The 14,296-nt window shown below is 38.1% G+C and overlaps 1 protein-coding gene across 4 annotated transcripts in view; it reads right to left on the reverse strand.

Moving 5' to 3' along the window:
* Positions 1 to 521: 521 nt before the first annotated feature.
* pparg (peroxisome proliferator-activated receptor gamma) overlaps positions 522 to 14,296 on the reverse strand; it is a 35,984-nt gene continuing 22,209 nt past the window's right edge. For all 4 annotated transcript variants that reach the window (XM_042402816.1, XM_042402824.1, XM_042402801.1 and 1 more), the window contains exons 4-9: positions 13,421 to 13,559; positions 7,724 to 7,923; positions 3,611 to 3,728; positions 3,266 to 3,459; positions 2,884 to 3,127; positions 522 to 1,866 (exon numbers count right to left, since the gene is read on the reverse strand). In XM_042402816.1, coding sequence (XP_042258750.1) covers positions 1,619 to 1,866; positions 2,884 to 3,127; positions 3,266 to 3,459; positions 3,611 to 3,728; positions 7,724 to 7,923; positions 13,421 to 13,559 — 1,143 coding nt within the window. In that variant the 3' untranslated portion in view covers positions 522 to 1,618. The remainder of the gene's footprint in view (positions 1,867 to 2,883; positions 3,128 to 3,265; positions 3,460 to 3,610; positions 3,729 to 7,723; positions 7,924 to 13,420; positions 13,560 to 14,296) is intronic.

A 14,296-nucleotide genomic window follows, 5' to 3' on the forward strand; every position in this document is an offset into this window, starting at 1 on the left:
AGGAAAACTCTGTGTAAATGAACCTATGTGATGTGTTGAGGTGGCCTGATGTCTCAGTGGGATAAAGTGTGATGTCCTTGGTTTAACTCTGACTCTGCAGTTGTAGCACGTGATCCCCCCGCTATCTCACTTTTTCAGGTCTCTCTTTACACTGATCCGTCTAAAAGAAGGGATAAAAGATGACGGACCCCCACCTCAAAGAAGAAAAAAATAATAATCAAGCACCATGTCAAAAAAAGTTTGAACTCTTAAAAATAAAACCCAACTCCCTGCTTGCTGATCAAATTTATATCCACAGATCTTGGTCTTCCGGCACAGTTCAGCAGAGTTCAGATGTTGCAATTCTTCCAACAGGGTGTGTGTGTGTTTGGTAAGAGACACCGAGGACAGCTGATGTAATGGCTGTAAAACTAATTTCCAAGAGTTTGGGTGACTGGAATGCTTAAGAGGAAGCATTATTTGAAAATGGCTTTTAATGGCACATGTGCATGCACGCATCAAAAAACGAGACAGATTTCAAATAAAAAGTTAGAAAATATTTTTATTTACAACAAATTTCTCTCCCCCCCACATTTATCCAGTCCCTTTGTCTGTGTAACACCCCCCTCCCCCTCCCCCGCAAAAAAATACATCTGATTGATCAGACACATTGGACACTTTGCATAGATACAAAATAATTTCATAGTAAAAATTATAACTCAACTTCTTTTTCAGGATTTGAAATAAAACAACTAAGGCTGTAGAATGAACACATATTATACATTATATATGTATAATACATATAATGTTTTTAAACGGCATATCTTAGGCACAATATGGCGTATACGGTTTACACACAGAGCAAACATTATCATGGGAATGTGCTTCTTCTTGGCTTCACACTTTCTCACAGTTTCATCAGGTGTCTGAAGCTAAAATATGTTACAGGCAATAATCTGATTTCTGTCTTTGGATAAAGCTGATTAAAAAGAGATAGCACCATCACCCTGATGCCAAAACAGAAAAAGACTGTTTGTGCATGTCTGTGTGTATGTGAGCGCTCATGCATTTGTGTGTGTGTTCAGAGGTATTGAAGCACATAAACTCTGCTGCCTATGACGGTTGTAACGCAACATGTAGATAAGCTGCACATGAACAACACATACTGTACTTTGTGACACGTGGTGTAAAATATTCACAGTGTGAAACAGACTGAGCTGAGCATTCATAATTTTTTTGCTTTCCAATCAGAAAGTCCCCCCAGCCTTTCAGTTTGAGACGCTCGTTCTGATTGGTGCAAAATGGGATAGTTTCATATTTAAGTTGGCAGCCTACTCATAACAAAATGTCCAGGCTCAGCAGTGGCTAAATGACTGTGCACCGCAAGTTATTCACATGCTGCTGTCTAGACAAGATCTAACAGATTCTGTCTTTCTTTCCTTGATTTCTCTTTTCCTGTTCTTCCCCATCTCTTTCTCAATTTCAGTCAGTCAGCCTGTCTGGCCGCCTCCCTTTTTACAACACACCAGCAGCACAAGGGCTTCATCTTTTCATTTCACAACTCATGATTCTTAAAATAATGTCTCTTTCATTTTTCTTCCCACTTTTGTCTACTTGTCCTTTTCTCTTCCAGCAAATTCTAATACAAGTCCTTCATGATCTCCTGCAGCAGTGGGTGTAAGCACATGTCCACCTCAGTTTTCTTCAGCAGCTGGATGAGGTGGACGTGGTCGGTGACGATCTGTCGCAGGTCGGTCATTTTCTGGAGCAGCTTGGCGAACAGCTGCAGAGAGTCCGGGTGGCTGAGCTTCAGCTGCAGCTCCAACGAATGGAGCACCGTCTCCTGAAGCTGCTCGATGGGCTTCACGTTCAGAAGGCCTGGACGGTCTGGATGGGTGACAGAGACAGGGAAGATAAATCAGTGACATTTCTGGGACATTTTCTGAATTTAAAATAAAAATGAGAGGTGCAAATAAAACATCAAAGATCTCTTAGGTCAACATTCCTTCTGGTTGACAATCTCTCGATTTAAGCTGTCTCTGAATGCGACGCCTACCTGCATTATTGCTTTTTAGAAAAAGCTACTTCTCTTCATCTCCAGCTTTTATCTCAATCGTTTAGGTTAATAATTGACTTAAATGTCTGATTTAAATCATCAGGGTTCAAGGCTTGACTTTTATCAAGCAGTCATGTGCTGAAGCAGCATTAGGCCAAATAGTTTGGATCTGCTCAGAAATGTCAGGAGATCTTTTGTTCCCCAGAAATGTAATGTTAACTTGACCCATAAGCCATTGGAATGATTTCTTTGATTCCTCCCCTCCTGATCATAAATAATGTCAACAACCATCAAAGTTGAGTGATTTTCAGTCATTCAAGTTGTTGTCTGCGAAACCTCTCCTTTTCTTTTTTTCCTGATCCAACTGTATAAAAATCTGTCAACAACACATCACTTTTGCAGTTATTGAATCTCGTTACAGATGATATACTTGCTGTTTATTGTTCCCACATGAAATGATGATGAAATGATTCATTCACCTTTAGTTCTGCTTCATTACTTTTCCAATAGCATCTCATGCCTCCAAGGAAACTGATAAATGGGTCAAGGTTGGCCAAAGATAGCGTGTAAAATGATATCTCAGGTTGTTAACAGGAGCCACTTTACAACCCTTCATATTCTCTGTGAACATTTCTGCTAGAATTAATATTTCTATTATAACTGCACAACCTGAGAAATCATGAAATGATCAAAAAATGACATTAATGTCTAGGGTAACTTATTTTAAGATATTATATATCATACCTACAACACTAAAAGCAAGTAAAGACTTTAAGGCTAATAAGTGTACTCATAGATTACTACGACCTATGAAATCTACAACATGCCCTAAAAAAACGAACACTCACCCCCGCTGAGGATAATGACAGCCAGAAACAGCGCCATGTCGCTGTCGTCCAGCTCCAGAGTGTTGAACTTGACGGAGAACTCAAACTTCGGTTCCATCATCTGGCAGAAGGGTTTCCTGAGACTCTTGAGGAACTCCCGCGTCATGAAGATCTGTCCGTAGGAGATCAGGGTCCCGTCTTTGTTCATCAGAGGCGACATCATGATGATTAAGACCTCAATCACACCGTACTTCAGCAAAGTTACCTGGGAAATGGTGAAGTAACGGTTTTATAGTCATAAAACCCTCTAAACATTATCATCAGTCAACAACAAAATTGTTTGCAAGAGACTGGAGTGAATGATGTGGATTATGTGGACGAATGCACAGCTGAAGCATCTCACCTGATCATTGAGATCCAGATTGATGAATCCTGGGATGCTCTTGGCGAATTCTGTCACTTCTCTCACAGCTTCGGCCGAGCGTGACTGACAGCTTTGGAAGAAACGCAGCTCCACAGCATCTGTTGGCCCCTGATCGCCGATGCTTGTCATTCCCATGATCCCATACTCCGACCCTGGGTGAGCTGCTGTGATTCCTGCCATGAACGATATGTGAATAGAAACATTTTTTTACGTCCCAAACCAGCAATGTTTAAAATATCTTGAGACTATATTTATTAATGAATAGAAAATGATTAGGAAAAGAAAATGATACAAAAACAGATTTTGATATTTGGTACTACTGACCTCCATGTCCGAGTGTAAGGGCGGAGGTCTGCTGCTGGTGCTCCTGGATGGGTATCTGCCTGCAATTAATGAACTGCTCCCCTTCCATTAGAGACTTCATGTCATGGATGACAAACGGCTGGAGGCGGAGAGGAAAGAATATATGTAAGAGGAAAGTTTTGTGCGAATATGAAAGAGCAGGTAGAGACGAGACAAAGCAACAGAAAGGAAAAAAGGCGAAAAAAAATAAAGAAACACTTTCAGCTTCTCATACTGCAGGTCTTCTGAGGACATAGGGGCTGCAGATGTAATCACATACTGTCTATGCACTTTGGTCATGGCTCATTCATCAGAACTGCAAAAGCAAACACAGCACATCTCATATGTCTGATGGGCAAAGCAAATAAATCTTAGCTGCAGGCTGAGGCAGACAAAAACATCATTTCCAGGTAAATGAAGCTTAACTGAGTTACAGTCGCGCTTACTGTTTGGTAAAACAAGACATGCACTAGCCTGACAGATGAATTGCACCATTCTTACACTTCAATCTTGCTTTCCATAGTGGGAAAATGAATAATGGGACATCACACAGCAGGTTATTCCATTGAAAAAGGCTTTGATGTGAACAATCAATTCCTACCGTATGTGAGGAAATTAAACAGATTGCAGCTGGTAGAAATGTGTCGTCTTTTATGCTATTTTATTTTTTTATAAATATATTTTAACCTGGGCAGTCCAAAAACGCATTTGAATTAAAGGCCCCATGAAACGGAAGTTAGAGCATCTTTAGCTTCTGTACTGTGATTTCCCAGTGAAACAGAATATTTGAACGGTGTACAGTTACAAGAGGGATTTAAATCAAATCCTTTGCATTTGATTGGACCGCTAAAAGTGGGCGGGCTTTGAGTTTGGTGTGATACATGGAGCTAAAGGAAGAGAAAAGATGGATTTTGATGTAAAAATACTCTATTATTGGTTTTTGACATATATACAGAGATAAATGAACAATTAACACAGGGACACAGGATTAAAATTTGAGAAATCTATTTTTCATTTCATGGGGCCTTTAAAGTTGCACTCGTATTTGCTGCAACAGCCTTTCTTGGTGACCAGCAGTCTGTGGCTGATGTTAGCCAATGGTAGCGAACTATAGATAGACGTTGCTGTATAACAGACATTACTGACCCCTTCTCTACTTGTGCTATTGTTACGCCACGTTTTAGCATTTGTCATTATTCATAATTACTCACAATAAAAGTGGCCGTTGTTCGGCAAAAGTTATATAGACTAACGTTAACTAATATGTGTGCATATAATGTGTGATAAAACAGAAAATCAAAGCAAAACAGAAGTCAAATTTTCATGTTCTTGTTTCAAATTGCATCAGAAAAACACAAAATCACGGAAGTCAGAGGATACCTTTCCACTACTTTGGTATCTGGAAAAGGCTGTCTGCCAATTGTAAGGTATTTTGGGCTTGTTTATCTAAAGAGATGAAAATCAATATACAGGCTGCAGGTTGAGTTTGTGTTTTAAAGTAAAATGGCCATTCCACAAAAACATCACAGTCATCCCCTTCGACTGTCAAATTCATTGTACACAAGCATAATCTTGCTTGTGCTCTCTGTCTATTTTTACGATTTAAAACATGTAATTATTTAGGGTAAGAATTGTAAAAAGCGTTGTCTTCTTTTAACTCTACTGGTGTGTCACAAATGCTGACGGAGTTCAAGTTGAAAGCTGATTACACATCAACTGGTTTCAAGGCCGTGCATGTTAAAATATGTAAATATTCCACTAAAGCTAAAATCATTGACTCCAAATTTGTTTCAGGAGGTTTGCTGTGGTTTAGTAAATAACCCGGGACTCCCTCAAACAAACAGACGATTCTGTGCCATTTAGCTGCTATCGCTGTGATGAACAGTCATAACAAGCAGGAAAAAGAGATGCAAAGGAGCCTTGAACTCTTTTGACTTAACAGGAAGAAGCTACAGAAAAGAGAAACAAAAAGCAGACGCTTCTTCTACAGCTGGTCCTCATTAATAAAGGCAATAACAATAATAATAATAATAATAATAATGAAAAGAAGAAGAAGTTTAGGTCATACTTTATTCTTGAGGGCAACAATTGTGAGTAGTACATTTGGGTTCATTAACACCCCCAATTCCATTGTTTACTGTTCGCAATTTAAATGAACATATTTCTATATTTTATTAAAATAGCTTTTTAGTTGCTTGATTGGTTCAATTTCTATTAAAAGTTTCAAAAGCTACTGATTCTGACCAATTAATTGATTTGACTTCATGACAGTTTACTTGATTGGATCAGTTGTTTAGTAAAACAGATATATCTGAATCAGAGGTTTGATAAGGTTGAACTGATGAGGTTTACTTGATCACGTTTTACTTTAAGAATGAGTTATCAAAACATATTCAACATATTTGCAAAGATGATATTTTTCATATGATATTGAAAGTTATATATGCTGACTTGTGTTTGCCAACAATGCTCCATAAAAGGTACTGGAGCAAGTTTTGCATTAATCCTGCAGATTTTAAATATAGATATGGGTTTTATATCCATTTTTATTATTTTTTAACCATCAAACTGTGGATCATTACAGAATATTCACTGCAGTTTTCTGTCTGCAACTTGATTTTGACATGAAATGAATTTCCTGATCGGGTCTCTTGAATATAAAGGTTCAACATCGTAAAAGTACAAAGACACAGAAATGGATGATATTGGATATTTTCCTGCAGCCCACTCGCATAAATTACCAACTGTCTGAATAAGTTAGTTTGAAGTTTTGAGTAGGAATGTTGAAGCTGAATCAAACTGCAGAGAAGCTACGTTATCCTGTTGCATAGCTTGACCACTGTAATCTGAGATGTTTTATAACAGTCAAGACATGTAGAAACCAGTTGTTCCACTTTTCCTGTTAGAGCAGCAATAATAGTCTGAAAGGACCTCATGTGAACTAAGCATGTGAAGACAATACTGGTAAAAGTTTTAGCAAAGACAGCGAGTCAAACAATTTAAAATCAGAGGAGCTGTTTGTTTCATTTCAACTCAAGGCTGCAAATGGAAGCGAATTGTGGCCATTGTATTTGTGATATAATGTTTTTGTAAGTGAAGATACAAAGAAATTTTTCATGGACAAGTAGGTTTGTATTTCCAATATGAAATTCAGGTTGGAATATGCGATCCAGTCTATTTGCTTAAAATGGATTACTGTACATGTCCTTGCCTTTGTTGCTTGTGATATTTCCCAGAGTGGAATTAATAAATAAACTACCAAACATGTGGGTCAAACTTGCACTGTGTGTCTCATTCATAGTGGAGAAAAAGATGGTCCATCAGCTCATATTAGAGCAGGATGAAGATATAAATGCCGATGACATGATAACTGCAACCAAATGCAAGCAACTTATCAAAGATATGCAGTCACCATATTACATTCACTGCTGAGTGAACATCGAGTTCAACTGTTTATTATTATCATTATTAAAGCACACTTTTCTCTCCGAGAATCTATTTTATATTTATTAATTGACTGAATTGACTTATTAATTGATTTTAATTGTGTGAACCTGATCAACCACACCCATCATATCTCCATTTCCATTTCTACAACACCAACAGGCCAATTCCTTGTAAGTGCAAATCTACTTGGCAATAAACTTGATTCTGTTCCTGATTTGTGTGATTAAGAGACATACTTCAGCTATAAAGCGCACCTAAGATTATAGACAATCTGAGATTCAAACACACAGTTCCTGGAGCAGAATATGCCTGAAATGCTGACATGAAAAAATAACTGAACACTCAACATCTTTTTTAAGAAATGACATTCTCTGGTCTAAAATCATCTGTTGCTATTTTTATCTGTGCAGTAATCTGCAGAATTTGCTATATTTTAATAGGGAATCACCACCAAAAAAGGAAAATGTTGCCTTGGCCCTAAAATATTACAAAAGAATCTTGTTCATGTGGTAAATGTTCTTTATTCAGATATCCCGTTGAAAATTAATTAATAGGTTTTCACCTATGGAGGCAAGATGCTCCCCTTGTATAAATAGAAATAAATAAAATTAAGGAAGAATTAAAAAAATGCAAGGCAGTGCTGCTCACCGCGTTGTCTCCAGTCTTCCCAGAGAGGATGGCCCTGGCCTTGGCCTTGGTGAGGGGGAAGTATTTCAGATAGGCCTCGTACAGATGCCGTGCCAGAGCCCTCAGATCTGCTGCCTCCGGGTGCATGTGCTCCATGTCAGACGAGAACTCGGCCAGCAGCTTCTCTTTCTCCGCCTGGGGCATTCGGCCAAAACGAATGGCTGGGAAAGGAAACAGACAGATAGAAACATGCATTAGTACACAAATAAACACACATACAAGAAGAGGCAGGCAGATATATACAGTAAGAACATGCAGACAGACAAACAAAAGCAAGAATAATCACACAGATAAACAGAATCTTGTCTTTCTGTGTGCTACACATTTTGCAAAAAAAGTCGAGCTCCTTTAAGCTGCAAGTTTTTCTAAATGAGTCAATGTAGTAATTGATTTTTGGGTGATACATCATATAAAACATGCAGATCTACTTTCTTCTTAAGTGATCTACCGCTAGCAGCAGTGTCTGTGTTGTGTATATATTTACAACATCATCAACCACAAATCACCTCGTAGTTCTCCTCCTGAAATAACACAATTTCCTCTTAAATATTGTGCTATTATGATGTTAAACCAATGAACTTAATAAGAAGTAACAAAACAGGCACTGATATATTCTACGTGTTCCTATCCTGACCTCTAACTGGTGAAGTTGTTGCTGAACTTTTCCATTCTGGTGTTAGTTTAGTCAGTTTCTATTGCACAGCTGTTTGGCTATGGGGCTTTTTTCCTATCTTTATTCAAGAGCGTGGTCTTTCAATCTGAGAACATGATTTATTGATTTCATGTTGAGATTTTGTAATTCTTTCCCTCAAAACCCTGCCCTCGCACTCAAATAGTCTCTGCTTGCACGCAGATTTGCTCTGCTTCTGCTCAAACTGTGTGCTTGCACTCAGATGTACTGTTGCTCGCACAGATTTCCTGCTCGCCAGCTTCAGCCCTTCTCCTCGCAACGCAGGCTGCTTCTGTGCACTTGTGAAAAGTCTGCATCCAGATTTCTGCTCTGCTCTCAGATTTTTTGTGCAATAACCCTGTCAAAATTCCCCAACCAATAAAAGGCCAGGTGTAGTGTTGACCAATGAAATGACCCGTGCATCCTTGCGGGGGCGTTTGTTTTATTTCTCGGAGCGTCCCGTACGGACAGTTACTCTTTAACTGGGTTCATCCACTCCCGCCCTCCAGGGCTTTATTAAATGTACTTCCCTTGTATTTCTTGTACAACTTTTGAAATAAAAGGACAGGCTATTTTTGGACTTTCTTAACTCATCTTTTTACAATGACAGCATTAAGTAATAACTGTCCTGATGTCACTACATTAAACATAGTTTTGATATTCATACACAAAGACATTTTAAAGAATGGAAATCCTGCCAAGATTGTTCCAAGAAATTTGAATTTCTGAATTATAAGATATTCCATTTCTCTGAAAATCTTACAGAGCTGCGCAGTCAATGTTCAGACACCTATGAGTCACACAACTCATACCATCAGTGAGTGAAATGGAAAAACCACTAGTGACAACATATACAGTAACAAGTCTGATTTTATGAGGTGTGTCTTGTGAAGTAATTGCAGAATGTATTTCCCTTTGTCTGTCTATGTCACAGCTCAATGCAAAACCTGAAAAACTATCTCATATGTTTTAAATCTCCGAGTACGGAGTTTCTTCTTCGCCTGTTTCTGCAGGATTAATTGCATTGTGCATAAACAAATAAACAACAAAAGAGCCAGTTCTGATTTCTGTTTTTCCCCCAAAGGTTTCGGTGTCTAAGATGCCCAGAGATTAAAGAGATCTTTAATCTATTTTGTGGTGTTTTGCAGCCGTATTTCCTCGATATCCTTTTCTAACATTTTAGGCAAATTCCAGATGATCATTTGCCAAATTTACTGATGCTGTTTGAAATGTCATTGTATTCATAAGCTTACATTGTATCAATGTATTTTTTTTAACTGCATGTGCACTGGTTTTACCTTTTCTATTTCGCTGTATCTATATGCTGATTGTAAATATTGGTATGCTGCTTTTTCAAAAGTGGATATAACCTATATACTCACAGTAAATACAATTTTTGCCGATGAATTTCACAAGTTATAAATATTTCATTTAAGTGGCATTTTACTTGACAAAGGTCAAATTGTAGTCTAAATCTAATACTGAATGTGGTGAAAATGTTCTTTGTAATGCGAATGAAATTCGACACTGAGTTGTGAAATGGTTAAACGCTTCTCTTTCTGTCAGTGGAAGTCATTAATAATCCCTCCATTCAGGCCTGCACTCTGCATTTACTTCAGCTTTTATGATTGTGTAATGCTGACTGTGTGATGAATGCACACCTTAAGCAAATGAATACAAACTAAAGTGGCTCAACCACCAACTGGGCAACAAGCCCACAGTGGTGACACAGTAGTTTGGAGAAATCAGTTGAGGTCTATGTACTCTGAGATGTCAATTATTGATCAAATAAAAACCTGCACAGAGCAGATTTACAAAGCACTGACTGTCCCTCGTGAAATAACAGTAAAGTGATATGAGGGAAAGTGGTAGAGATAAAGTGGCAGATAAAGAGGAGTAAGAAAACTAAATATGGTAGATGCTAATAACAGGCATAGCTGAGCATAATGATGTTTTGTTTAAATTAAGGTAGAGTCTGTCAGTTGAAAAACAGGGCGTGGAGAAAAATTTAGCCTTCAGTTTCAATGACTTTATATGAGAGATTGACAGTGCTCACCCTATCATTTAGGGCTTTGAGCTTCAAAACTGCATTATACAATATGTGTACATAGCAAAAGAAAACAAAAAATAGAGAGAAAAAAGTAAACAAAGTTAAATATCTCAAATGTTAAGTTGAAACTCAAACTCTAGCTTGTTTATTCATTACAGTGCTAACATTACACTGCACCCACACAGCTGTTTCTGATTATTTATCTGATTATACTCCTTCTTAGTAGTGCAATTACACAACAGTCTGCAGATATTTGCATGTGTGACTGAAATGTTTAAGAATGTGTTTCCTGTGTCAGTGTGACCATCTTTGACAGACTTACAGGTCATAGTTGACCTTTGCTGTGTATTTGGAAATGAAGATGTCATTATTCTAACAGTGTGCCATCACCCTGTTTTGCACCATATTACACTAGCAGACTACAAAGTGCAGCTTTGCTCTCATACACTGTTTACCGTTCATGCTGACTCTGCTCAATATTTATTTATTTGGACTTGTGACATCACATCCTTTTTCAGTGCAGAGATGGAAGCACTTTTGTTGGATGGAAAGTTAAAGTAACCAGATCTTTAGACTCAAATTATGTGGCACTGTGCTGAACATTTTCAAGAGATTCAGGTTCATACATCAAAAGAGTGAAAGCAGTAAGCTGTCCCACCCTAACAGGTGCAACGAAACTAACAGGAGAGTCAGGGAGATGTCAGTCAAGCACGAACTGTACACACCCACACAGTCATGAAGTCCATGCTGGGACTCACCTGCAGAGGTGGTGTCAGCGCTTGATATGAAAACGGCTACCGCTGTGCCAGTTGATGCGCCCCAGTGGCCAACAAAGGCTAACAAAAGAGAAGCTGGCTACAGCTGAACAGTGATGGATGAGGGCAGATGTTTCTTCAGAGAAAGATATCTCTCACTGATCAAACTAAATTGTTTTGGTAAAATGTCCGAGTAGAATAGAGAATTTATGTCAATATAATCGTGTTAAAAGTTCGAATAAATGAACAACATAACCACTACATGGTGCGATAACCGTATATTTGTTTCAGATCTAACAAAAACTCTCACTGCTTGTGAATCTACACAGAAACAGCAGTAGAAACACAAGTAAACTGCATTTGGACTGAGAGCACAATTGATCTGCCTACAGGCGGCTGAGTGTGGGAGGTTTCAGCAGTTCCTGACGGCCTTTAAGTGCTCATAAAATGTACAAGTGAAAACTCCTGTGTAGGTGTAGCATGGCTGTGTAGGGGTTTGTAGATGTGGATTTGCTCATTTCATTTTATTTTGCATTTGTGTTTTAAATAATCTAAAATTGAAACTACAAACATATTTTTCTAAAATCAAAGTTAATATATTAACAATGTGTGCACAACAGGTTTTGTGTAATCGCTGAAAAAAATGTAATTGCAATTGCTTGTAAATTGTAGGCTGACAATGTAAAACAATGATGTCCTGTATCTTTAACATTATTCTCTTTTTATTATGCGTGCTTATAAAATAGTTCAAGAACTGTTTTGTTTTTACTTTTATTACTTTTAATTTGACTGTGAAACATCTGACTAGGGATGAAAAACAGCCTTTTGGCTAACTCTGGCACATTTACAACAATCAGTTGCAATATTTAACTGAATTTCTAGAAAACTGGCAGAAGAAAATGCAATGTAATGCATGTTTCCATCCATCTCTGTTATGTGAATATTAGAAATTAGAGTCGTAGAGATAAACAGTTACTGGCACTAATTCTTCAGTCCCATGTCATTAAACCACTGCAGAAAAAAAGGGTGCCACGAGATGACGTAATTAAAAGAATGCCTCAAACGAAAGAAAGCAATTTCGAAAACATGATGGAAATATGGTACTTATTTTTGTTTCATGTCTCATGTCATGTGTTCTAATTTGAGGAATGTTACAGTCTCATCATTGGTCCACTTAGATCTGATGACTTCTTCTGCAGCTGTTTACATCTCTTCAGGGAGCTTGAGAAACCTTGCAGTCATTGCATGTTACTGCAATTTCTTTTTATCTATACAACTTTTTTTTTTAGCATTTCCAGCATTTCCACTCATAATGTGCAAATTGCACAACTGTGCATAAAAAAAAGGTGAGTCAGTGACTCACTCTTTCAGCTTGAAAGCAGCACAAGCAACAGAGAGTTACAAATCATCAACACAGGTACTGCTTTTTGTTGTTTTGAGCCTTGGGAGGCCTAATATAGACAGCCACAAAGGCAGGCACATGAGGGTGGGGTGGGGTTTAAAGTTGGCCTTGGACCGCAATTTAACCTTTGAATTTGCTGTTGGGGTGACAGGTACATTGAAGGGGTGATGGGAACTGAAAATGATCCGAGGGTTGTGATAAGACAGTGGTGTACGATGCTGCATGTATGACCACAACACCTCAAACACCCAATTGGCAGCAGTGTGGTGAAGACGTATCTGCAAAAGGCACTGGAGCCACAAAAAGGAACCTATCTTGTAACCTACATCTGCTTATTTACTGTGAAAATAAGGCAGATGACTGCCCACCTAGCGCTGGGTTCTGCTTGAGGTTTCTTCATGTTAAAGGGGAGTTTTTCCTTGCCGCCATCACCAAGTGCTTGCTGATGGGGGAATTGTTGGGTCTCTGTAAATTTAAGACTACGGTCTAAACCTGCTCTATGTGAAAAGTGCCCTGAGATGACTTTTGTTGTGATTTGGTGCTATATAAATAAAACTGAATCGAATTGAAAAATAAACAGAGGGTTTATACCTGCCTAAAGAACATACACGCTTCTGTTATTGTCGTGTCGTTTAGCTGTTTCTGGCCTTACTGTAAATGTTTTTTCATACTGAAATGTATCTTTGCTAAAAAAATAAGCATGTATGATAAGGACATCATACATGCTGTGATTGCCCACTGATTATTATAAAAGGTGTGATGACAGTATCAACTATCTTACCGTTGTGTGACATGCCAACATTGAGGCACTTCTGGAAGCGACAGTATTGGCATTTGTTCCGAGACTTCTTGTGAATGCGACAGTGAAGATCACAGTGATCGTACACCAACTTTAACCTGATTGTGCGTCTGAAGAAACCCTACGAAAGAGAAAGACAGACAATTACTTACAGGAATTGTCACCAGGCATCTGTTGTTTTTCTTTTTACCTTTGCTCTACACTGCCACTTCTAAGTATTCTACTTATAGATTTCTTCAGCAGTCTTCCTGCAGGAAATATGCATTTATTTATATTAATGTAACTCTTTTCTTTGAGAAAATAAAATGATTGAGACAGTACGTGTATTGGATTGGCAAATAAAAGTATGGTCAGACACAAAGTTAAGAAACACATCTTGCGAAGACTAGCAAGTACTGTATGCGCCTTGTTAGTACAGGAAATATCTATATCTTTGTTATAGTTTAGAAAAGAGAGGAGAAGGTGGAAGATTACACGAAAGAGAAAGTACACATCACTAATCATTTTAGTTTTTGCATTTTCTATTAATAATTTATATTCTGATTCAAGTTACTTTTTGGTGGAGCAGCACAAAATGTCTATTGATTGACAGACGCAGAGTAGACACCTGATTCTTTCTAATCTGTGAGGAAATCAATCACATTGTCCACAAGTGCATTTAAAAGCAGATGGCGTTTTAGCACTCTGATGTTTTCAACCTTGGGACTAAAGGAAGACTTGTGCTTATCTCAGCTATTAGCTATGCAGCCATGGTCAAACTCCCCACACACACTCCTACACCCAGTCACAAGTTTGTTGATTACTGCAGTGTTTGTCTATGATGAATAAGAAAGCTAATGGAAAGAAAAAATGAACATA

Source organism: Thunnus maccoyii, chromosome 3 (assembly GCF_910596095.1).
Source record: "Thunnus maccoyii chromosome 3, fThuMac1.1, whole genome shotgun sequence".
Taxonomy (NCBI): Eukaryota; Metazoa; Chordata; class Actinopteri; order Scombriformes; family Scombridae; genus Thunnus; species Thunnus maccoyii.